The 11,233-nt window shown below is 38.2% G+C and overlaps 1 protein-coding gene across 1 annotated transcript in view; it reads right to left on the bottom strand.

Moving 5' to 3' along the window:
* Positions 1-1,044: 1,044 nt before the first annotated feature.
* Positions 1,045-11,233, bottom strand: part of SYNM (synemin) — a 28,820-nt gene continuing 18,631 nt past the window's right edge. Inside the window, exon 4 of the mRNA XM_075007288.1 lies at positions 1,045-10,501. Coding sequence (XP_074863389.1) covers positions 6,357-10,501 — 4,145 coding nt within the window. The 3' untranslated portion in view covers positions 1,045-6,356. The remainder of the gene's footprint in view (positions 10,502-11,233) is intronic.

Genomic DNA, 11,233 nt, shown 5'->3' with positions numbered 1-11,233 from the left:
CATGTATGAATCGCTGCAGCTCATAGCATTTTAAGATTAGACTATTTCACTTTTAATCTAAGGCTGAGTCTACACTACATTCCTCTTTCGAAAGAGGACTGCAAATGAGAGAAGTCAGAAATGCAAATGAAGCACTGATTTACCAATTTCACGCTTCATTTGCATAACCTCTTCCAATCAAGTTTTCAAAAGAGATTTAAAATAAAAAAGTTTTCAAAACAACCCTTCTTCCTGAACCAAAATAGGAAGCAGGGCTCTTTCAAAAATGGACTCTTTTCAAAAGTCTACACTTTTTTTTCCCTGAAAAAATCTCTTCTGAAAACTTGATCAGAAGAGATTATGCAAATAGAGTGAGAGATTTGTAAATCACTGCTTCATTTGCATTTTCAATTTCCCTTATTTGCATTCCTCTTTTAAAGAGGAATGTAGTGTACATGTTGCCTGATGGTTTCCGGGGTTCAGACTTAGCATTTGTTCACATATTTGGCTATAGGGATTTTTATGCCAAAGGAAGGATACGCATTCCTTTATGACACTTTAAAAAGAATTTTGAATACAAAAATGTGTGTATTGCTGACGCCCTGTTACTTTCAAGAGTTCGGGACTTAGCATAAAGAGGAGTTTCCATGGAATATTTTGAGGGTAGAGCAACTGACAACCATGGGCAATATAGTAATTAAATCTTAATGTATGGAAGAAGCGACCCAAAAAAATTGGTCATCTCTGTATTATACAGAAGTGCCGGGGTTAGAACAGTTGGAAAACTATGGGTACCCCTGTTCACACCAACAACTTCAGGATTATAAATGCCTTGCATCTCCCCTTCTGCAATCTGCTACTAAGAGGACACCTCAGCCAGACTGGTTCAATGAGTAAAGGAAGGTTGCTGTGTTTTGACTGCATCTCTGCCACCACAGTGTTACAGGCTTTGTGTTATAGGGACTCATGCATCTGAATATGCACAGAGAGCTCAGGGGACAAGGCACAAAAACTTCTGATTTTTCCCCCTTCAGGAAGAAAGAGGAGAAAGAAGCATATACACAATTCTTTTTCCATTGTTTAATACCGAATGTGAAAAAAGTGCAAAAAATCATGAAACTGCAACAGAAACACAGACTGCATCATAAATAACCATTCCACAAGCTGACCGTGAATCTCTCAGCTGACATCAACAAACCCTGTTTCAACATGTCTACAAGTCTCTTAAACACCTGCTATAGCAAACATCAGTTTGTACAGAGCTCTAGCTCTCATATCTCACTTCTTACACTTGGATATTCCATTTTATTTACTTCCTAATCCAAAAGTATACATGGTAAAAGATAATTATAGTCCACCCACTGCCTTCTGAGGTAAACTACCTCAAGCATACAATACAAAGATCTACTCAATAAAACTAGTAGTTAAATTTTAACACATTTCTATTTAATAAATTCAAACTCAGCAATTATCTTACTGGTATTTAAAGAAAACAAAAAGAGCAAGATTTCTATGAGTAAACTTCAACAACGTGTGCTGATTGAGGCCAAGCTATCAATCCTTCCAGCTCCAAACTTTGAAAATAATTAAACACAACACTGTTAAACTGGACAGATTATTTTTTTTAAAGACAACCTTCAGTATGGCAGGATGTGTTTGCTCTGTCAAGGAATGTGAACTAAGACCTGGGTTCTGCTACTGCCATGTTTTCAACCTTTTTTAAAGGGATTAATAACTGAAAAATTCTGAATGGAAGCACAGGCCTCTTTGGAAATCTGTGACAATCTGCAGGCTTCAGTTTAAAAACTACTTTTCTATGACAGGGACACTCTTTCATGGACCCCTTAGACATAGGTTGTGGTCCTCCGGGAGTCCAAAGTGCACAGGTTGAAAACCACAGCCAGATAGGACTGACATCTGTGCAAATCAAACTACAATGGCAAGGCCCAAGTCACTACCGCTTTGTTGTCTGGAAGTTATTACCTAAGAATGGCGGTCATGCAAAAACTAGATGTGGGGCTCGTCACCAGTTTTCAGTAACACTGAAGGTAATGACGTAAGGCTTTTCCTAATGGGATTTAAATGGCAAACATTCTGCTTACACAATCTTCTTCAAGGCTTATATCATTCTTTCTTCATTAAACCTCCTGATTTTCAAAGCTTCAGGGAACTCATCATTTGGAATAAATTTTTGACATCACGTTATTGCTCTTTTCCAATTTGTTACAAACAAAAAACTCTTCAAGCATCAGATTAAACTTCTGATTCAATTTAGAATTAAAGCACTTAAATTCAAGGAACAAACCTTTTCCTGTCCAAGCAACTAAAGCAACAATAAACAATGTAAATACATTTCAATATGACCTATTACATCTGGTATCTTAATGCTATTAAAGGACATTTTAAAGAGCAGGTGGTGCCTCCCTGAAAACATATTATTTAGAAACAATACCAATATGGTCTTTTTTCTTCTCCTTCAGTATTATGGACAGTTGTGTAAAGTGGGAAATTATGATTCATTTATTCCTTGATGTTTTTCCCTTCACCTGATGTCCTAATTCTCTGAACAAAGGAAAATAAATACTATCTAGCATCAGCAGAATTGTTTCTAAACAGAATAGGTCTCAAAGATTTCCATGCGGCACCAATAAACGGGGTTGATGATACTGGCCCTCTTATATGTGACAGGAGAATATATATTCTGCAGCTATTCTTATGGCTATTTTAAAGGGAGCTTTTTAAAGTTTCAGCTTCACACGAAATTTGCAGAAAACTAAAGCTGATACTTTTCAAACCTGTATGCCTAAAATTAGATACTTGAGTTATGTTGAAATGTTTTAATAAAATTCTATCAAAGTATGAAATTATACATCTAACTAAGCAAGTTACCTTTGAAAAATGGTTTGCCTGACTTCCATAAAGGAATTTTAAAAAAATCTAAAACTGCACTATTTTGTTAGATCTTTTTTTAAACCCAGTTCCAGAGAGGGTCAACTAAGGCAACGGAATTTTAAGCTGTTCTTTGAACTGTTATCATTCATGAGCCCCGTATCCATAAATACTAGCAAAAGTATGTTTTACAGGCATATATATGAATAATTCTGATAAATGTACCTGTTAAGTGATTAAGAACATAAAAATAAGTGTAGCATGCACATCTGGGACACATCTGCACTACTCAACTTGGTATTTGTTTCCCTGCATTAGAGCCACTGCTCTCTTTTTTTCCCCCAACTCAGAGTACAATTTCAAGATGCAGTGCCAAAGACACTGCATTTACATCAATCCAACTGCACCGGTGCTGGAAAACTGATACAGAATTTGCAGTGCAGGCAAGGCCCTCTACTTAAAATGCTGATAATTACTTGAGGATACTCATATCTTCTCAATCTTGTCATTGAAGGCAGACCCTAATACTCTGGTTTGTCTCATATAAAAAAGTAGGTTAAGATGTTAAATGACAATCACCTATCTCCACTCCACATTTAAGTCAATACTGCAAAGTAGTAATCAGTTTTATTAAACCTAGATTCTACTGATACCAATGAAACTAAGACGTCCACAAGTCACACAGTGGCTGTGTCTACATGTGCCACTTCTTCTAGAAGCAGCATCATAATGAGCCGTCCAGATGATGTTAATGAGGCATGGATGTAAATTTCCTGCACCTCATTAGCACATGGGCACATGGTTCGGAGTCTGGAAGAAGCTCTTCTGGACTCCAGAATACACGTGAAGACACATGACCCATGGGGATCTTTTGGAAGGAAACCCTCCTTCCAGAAACCCCTTCTTCCCCAAAATTTTGAGGAAAATCGGAATCGGGGGGAGAAACAGTTCCATGGTTAAAGCGTTGGTCTTATAATCCCATAATTGTGAGTTCAAGCCTCAGAGGGGCCTTCCAATGGTCTGGGGAAGGTTAGATTTAAATGTGTGCGCCAGAGATGGTTATCAGGTCCCTGCACTCACAGCTAAGACCTGACTTGACCTCTCAAGTTCCCTTCCAGCTCTATGAGATGTGTGTACCTCCCTGTTTCAATTTAGTTGGACTGTAATTTGAGTTAAACACACACAACCTATGTTTAAATAACATTGTGCTTGTGACCAAAAGGAAACCACAAGAAAGGACTTCAAAGTTAGAGGCTAATAGCCTGGAACAATGAGGCCGTCTGACTTATTTTCAGAGGATGTGACTATAAAAATAGCAGCTTCTTACTTTACAGAGCTAACCCGCAGTATACTCAGAAGAGCATCTACAACAACAGTTGTGTGTGCAGGGGCTCGCCGATCAAGCTGGCTTAACCCCAGCTAGTCCAGCACAGGCACAGCAAGTCAGAATGACCCTAGGTACTTGTCCTGCTAGTCCACCCCAAAAAAACCATGCTGCCCAGTCTTCACTGGTATTGTTATGTTAATATGCTAGCTGGATTGAAGATAATTCAAGCAGACTAGCCCTTACACAGGTTTGCTTAGTAGGCACACCCAGAGTTATATCTCATTTTAGTGTCAAAAATGTTGGTATTACTCTTTTTCCACCTGCAGCACCTTAAAGACTAACCATATTATTTATTAGGTAATGAGCTTTCGTGGGACAGACCCACTGCTTCAGCTCATTACCTAATAAATAATAGTGTTAGACTTTAAGGTGCTACAGGACTGCCTTTATTTATTTATTTTTTGTGAAGATACAGACTAACATGGTTACTTCTCTGAGTCTTTTTCCACCTGTTGGCATTGCAGAGCTGGTACAGCTGCCAGACAATGAGATGGATTCTACTGTTGAGTGGGCACTAACAGAATTAACTCTAGATGTACAGGTTGAACCCTTCTAGTCCAGCAACCTTTGGACCAGACTGGTGCTGTACCAGAGGTAAATACTGTCTAACAGCATATCAACTCTTCCACTGCTCACTGAGCTCTTAGAAGACATTGGGGGTACAATGGAGCTAAAAAAAGAACACAGAACACTGAGAACCAAGATCATTTTTATGCGACTTAAAGGCACTTGGCCACATTTTATGGGACTTAAAAGGCAACTTGGCCACATCCATGATAGGTGTGTAGACACCAGCTAGCTAAAATCATGCTGGGCAACAGATGTTGCCAGACCAGATAAGTTCAACCTGTAATTACAAAACTGAATTATGCTCCTTGGTTATACACCTGAGCAAACCCAATAAAAACAATTACATCTCAAGTGTGTAACTAAAGGTACAGTGTGGCCAGAGAAAATACATTACTGGTGATAAGAAGCCAGAAAGGATACAGGTAGCAAATTTCAGATCCTAGGTTGAATATATAATTAGGAAAAAGAACATCTTTTTTCCTTTTAATCGGAAAAAGGTTAATCTGGAAATTGAGATACAAAGACCATGGAACCCATCAATGCCATTTTTTCCAGTCAATACTCAAAGAAGCACACTTGAGATAATCCTACTGTTCCAAGGCATTCAACCACATGGTACACGTCATCTCCACTCTCCTTATGCACTTGCAGTACCTAACATCAGATTTGTACTCATATTGAAAACAATCATTTTATATATCGCTATGCAGTCACTAAGTCAGAGGGATTTTACCATTAACTATAAAGCACAATGTTTTTATATTTAATATTTTTAAAGCAAATAAGTAGGAAAATGGCTAAAAAATAGGCCAGGATTTTTTCCTGCTGATTTGCTTTTAAAAAACATGTTGTGCTTTAAAAAAGGCAAATAAATCATCTTCCTGAAAACAATATGACTGATAGATCATCTTCCTTGTCTTTTTTGAATCTAACTAAAAATGTGACAAAGTTTTTACCTTTTTTGGAGGGCGTCCATGGTTTTACTTTGTAGTTGTAATGATTTCATTTTCCCCTCACATTTTGCTATTATGTATTGCACAAGAGCACATGGAAAAGGAAATGAAAATCAACTGCCTGTGTGACATACTGTAATACTCTAACAGACTCATTTGCCTGTTAATACTTTGAAGTCTAAGCAGAAGCACTCAATTTGTTAAGTATCCTAGTACAACACAGTGTTCAAATGCTGCTGAAAGCCAGTTCAGACTCTCCCTTGTGGATTAGGTCAACAACAACAACAAGTGAACTGGGAAAATCCGCAGCAGAAGTGTCCTATCCTGGAGACTGAAGAAATTTCGAGCAACTAGAAACTGGCCAGTGAGAAAACAATTTGCTGTAGAAGGAGCCCTCCCTTAAAGAAGTTTTCCCTAACTTGTGAAGGTTGCTGACATAGTGAGGTTTGAATTTAAAATGTGTCAGTCCAATATTGATTTATTAGTGGGACAATTTTAAAAAGATGATAATCTATGATAGATGACAGAAAATCTGTGTCTGTGATGAACAAGCTGATAAGTTACATTAAAATGTCCTTTTAGAACCATTGTCCATCATTATCTTCTTCCCCATCTTCTTCTTTATCTAGATACACAAGAGCAATTTTCTTTTCATCTGAAATCACTGGCCTTTGGTCTACCATTCTCTGAAGTTGTACACTTTTTTCAAATACTGATTTCTCTGTTAATGGTTCACCATGGGCCTGGGAAGAATCAGGAAAAACACTTGCTTCTTTGGTACTTTCACTATAAGCATCCTGGTCACTTTCAACTACAACTTGTGACTGTCTGACCTCAGATTCCTTCCTATTTGATATAGTGATTCTAGCTTCTTGTGTTCTCCCTTCCACAACAGGCACACCTGCCACATTAGTTACATCCATTTGAAAAGTAAAAGATGTTTCTGTGGGTCCTAATTTAATATGCCTTATAGATTGGCCACCCTCTGATGACTCTTCTGTTTGAAGATGATCACTGATTGTTTCAGAAATGGGCCCTCTGAAGATGATTTGCTCTGTATGAGTTTCTGTGGGACTCAATTTAACGAGCCTGATGGATCTATTGACATCGGAGTTTCCTTCACTCTCCAAAAGGCTTCCTCCTGCACTACTGATCTCTGGAGACTCAGAAATGGAGCTTTGATATATGACTTGTTCAGTTGTTCTAATTTCCTTTTGACCCAACGTAATGTGTTGTATTGACCCTTCTGAATGAAAACTGTCTCCAGATTCACTGAACTCCAGATGTTCAGACATGGGCAGCTGGTAGATGATTTGTTCATTTGTCACAAATTCTTTGGGACCTAATTTAATATGCATGATAGATGCGTTAGTATCTAACATATGCTCTGTGTGAGAACTGTCTCCCGTACCGCCAAGCTCTGCTGTTTCAGAGAGAGGCCCTTCATGTGCCATTTTCTCAGCTGAATCAATCTCTTTTTGACCTAATTTAATGTGTCTTATTGAACTTCCTGTCTGAGAAAGATCTCCTGTGCCACTGAGTTCCACACTTCCATAAATGGGCCCTTCAAATATTACTTGTTCTGTGTGAATTTCTTTTGGACTTATTCTGATGTGCCTTACTGATCTGTTAGTATCCACTGAATCTTCTGTGTGAGAGAGATCCCCATAGCTACTGAGCCCTACAGAGTCTGAAATGGGCCCTTTGAAAACGATATCTTCAGTAATTTGTTGTGAACCTATTGTGACATGCTTCATAGACCTATTAATATCAGTTACAAACTGTGGCTTAGCAAAGTTTTCAGATTCTTCCACCTCTATAGTTTCAGTAACAGGCCCTTTATAAAAGATGTCTTCAGTTGTTTGAACTCCCTTAGGACTCAGTTTGAAATGCTTCACAGACCTTTCAATATCTGATGATCTTTCTGTCTCAGCAAGGTCTTCCCTACCACTAAGTTCTAGAGTTTCAGAAATGGGCCCTTCATATATAACCTGTTCAATTTTCCGTATTTCTGTTGGTCCTATTTTAATATGCCTTATAGACTGATTAGTATCAGTTGATTGTTGTGACTGGGAGGCTTCTACTCCCCTACTAAACTCTGCGGCTTCTGAAACTGGCCGTTCACAAATAACTTGTTCGGTGGAATGATATTCCATGCCATCTTTACTTCGGACCTTGGATGAGCTGTAAACCTCTTGGCTAACCCAAGGAGTGGATTTATTACTGACTGGGGAAATGTCTATTTCTATGCTGCTTTTGCCATCAGTCTGTCTTTCCAACTCTGGGTCATTATGTTCAAAGCCCTCTTGATTTGGGGACTTCCAAGACACCTTCTCAGTCTCACTTGTAATGACTCCACCGAGCTGTGCAATATCAATCTGATCAGCATCAAGGGTCTGGGAGAGATTGACCTCAGCCACAATTGTCACCAAACCATCTTCATTAGTTTGATCAACTTTTTTGATGTCAACTGCCACGCTGCTGGAGTCAGCATGATTTTCTTTTGTTAATGCAGCTAGTTCTTCCTTCACACTTTCTGGAAGACTCCCCTCCAGTTGTTCCAATGCCTCTTTCAACTGTTGTTTAGGATCCTTGGTTTCCTTTAATAAAAGCCCCTTTATTGAGGTTTGGAATTCATGTGGAATTTTAATCTCTTTTTCAATAACAATGGATTCTGCATGTGATGCTTCACCTTTTGGATATTCCTCTTCCAAAACATAGGCACTTGCTTCCTCTCCCACCACCTGATAGGTTTGTTCTGGTGAGATCATGCCAACATCTTTTCTTCTTTGCATACCCTGCAAAAATTCATCTTGCCAAGAATATTTAATAGTCGATTCTTCTTCTATATGAATTTGCCCATACACTGAGTTATCCTCTTTTCCACGAGCCAAAGGGTATTCATCTGGAATAGATACAAAATATCTTTGTTCATCAACTGAGCCATCTGCCTCAGTTACTTCTTCCACATGGGGGAAGATCTCACTGGACTGTTTTTTCTTTTTAACGTCTTCAGCCGTACCTGTGATGTTCTGCTTCTCCTTATCACCATACTGCCACTCCATACCAGGTGGTGGCTCTTCTACTTCCTCTACTTCAAATGGTGTTGAAATTTCACTTCTTTCATTAGTTGCTGATTCCAGTGGCTCCTCAACAATCTCAACATTAACAGACACTTGGCTTTTTCTGTCCCTGCCTTTCAAGCCAACATTTATTATATCTTCTACCATATCTTTGGATGGAATTCCCTTAGCACCTTCCAGCACTACTTTGTCTTCCTTGTTAAGTAGGCTTCCTAGATCGACTTCATCTGAAATCTCTATGTCTTCTTGAACTTGAGTCTGTACTGTCATCTCAGTTGTCTCTCTCTCATCATCATGCTTTTTCTTTTCAAGGTAATTTATTTTTACATGCGGAGTTGTTTCTGAACCAGAAGACTGAACAAAACTTTTAAGAATGTCAGCAACAATGGTTTCTGCTATGTTTTCAGTTGACGAAGTACCCATTCTAGGGCTACTTTTGTCACTAATTCCATGTTCACCTTCCAAATTAGGTTCTTTTTCTGAAACTTTTGCACTGAGAATTTCAACGGGTTTAATGGTATGTTCATCTGTCTCTCTTCCCGCAGACGTTTTAACGCCTTGAAATGTTACTTCTGTGTTACTGTTCTGCAATATTTTGTCCGGAGTATACATTTCAACTTTGATTGGTATCTCAACAGGCTCTTTGCTTCTTGATTCCAAGAACACATTTGTAGTCCTTTTAGTTACTTCGTCTTCTTCAATCTTCGCATCAGAAAGAAAAAATTCTCCCTCTCTGGCTGACTTATGTACGCTAGTTTGTTCTTCCCATGTAACATTTTTTTCCTCTTTGACAGTGCTATCTTCCTTACTCCTGACTCCTGAAAATATCTTTTTGTTATCATTAATAATCACCTCTTCCACTGTGTATGTTTTTTCCTCTGGTTTAACTTCAGTCTTCCTTCTAAAATTATCACTTCTCTCTGCTGTAGTGGGTTTATCATTTATTTCCTTTTCCTCCAGTATAATATGTCTTGCCTCACTGACTGGTTCCTTATGCTTTTCTTCTAACAAGCCATTTCTTCCCTCTTCAGCAGGTTTGTCTCCTTTGTTTTTTGTTTTCAACACAGCATGAGTGTCACCAAGGATCTGTTCATATTTGGTTTGTTTAAAATTAGAATTCCACTCATAAGATGGATACTTAGCAAAATTACCTGGTTTTGTTCCTGTACTTTCAATAACACCTGATCTTGTGTGTATGCCGTGGTCCTTGTTTGAACTTTGAACATTTGTCGTATCTTTTGAAAAAGAAACTGCTGAAGTAGTTGTATCTTCTGTTCTCTTTCGCTCAGGAAATGTTTTTCCCTGAATTTTAGTGTCTCCCCAAAGACCATATGTTGGGGTAAAGGTTTTCAGTTCTCTGTGGTCCTTCATAGCTCTTTCATAAGTGGTATCCTTTTTGATACTGGCTGAAGGAAGATATTGTGAACTAAAAATATCCTTTCTTAAAACTCTTCCACTATCTATTGTCCATGGTTCACCATGTGTTTTCTGAGTTGAATGAAGTGTAGAGCTTCGAATATTTGTTACTGGTGTTTTACATCTAGTGTCAGCACTCTGGATAATTGGAAAGCTTTTACTTTTATTTTGTTCTCTGTATGCTGAGTAACTATTAGTGTAGTCATACGATGTGTTTCTGATACCTGAAAAAAAGAATTTAGGCAAGCCAAAATTAAAATACTGTCTTTCATCTACAGATCTATGTATAACAATGATGTGCAATAATCTAGGTATTTTCTTAATAAACTGCTAAAATACTTAGAAATAGTATCTATTCACTTTCAAGCACACCACTAGTGGACATCTACACAAAAGTATTCTTATAGGATTTAAATGATAGCATTATAGCAGAATTAATTAAAATTATGGCTCATGTGTTTCAGTGTGTGCAAGTTGCTAATTCCCTTTATTTATTATCTTAATCATGATGAGCTAGAGCTATTGAATATTAGTGTGCATGTGATGTGTCATTTCTGAGTAATTATGTTAGTACAGGTTGACCGTCTCTAGTCCAGCACTTTCTCGTCCAATAACATCTATAATCTAGCATGAATTTAATTAGCTGGGAGACCACTTAGCATGGCTGTGCCAAGTTTCCCACGGTCCCATAAAGTTAGTTTACCACCACCAGTCCTGGCACTCAATATTCTGTGCTATTATTTAAGCTGTAAACAGTGGGAGTGCTAGTAATGCTGCTAGACAATATTGACCTCCTGTAGTCCAGCAACTTCTTTCATTTGGCACCATTCAGATCACAAGGGTGTGGGACTAGAGAGGTTCAACCTGTATTTATTGATGTTTGTGTACTCCAAAGCATGCACTGCCTTGACATGCTAGAATGCTAATAATCAGACTGGATTTCATGCTTCTTCAAG

This window comes from Carettochelys insculpta, chromosome 12 (genome assembly GCF_033958435.1).
Source record: "Carettochelys insculpta isolate YL-2023 chromosome 12, ASM3395843v1, whole genome shotgun sequence".
Taxonomy (NCBI): domain Eukaryota; kingdom Metazoa; phylum Chordata; order Testudines; family Carettochelyidae; genus Carettochelys; species Carettochelys insculpta.
The sequence above is the reverse complement of the archived record's forward strand: the minus strand, read 5'-3'. Positions and strand labels throughout refer to the sequence as shown.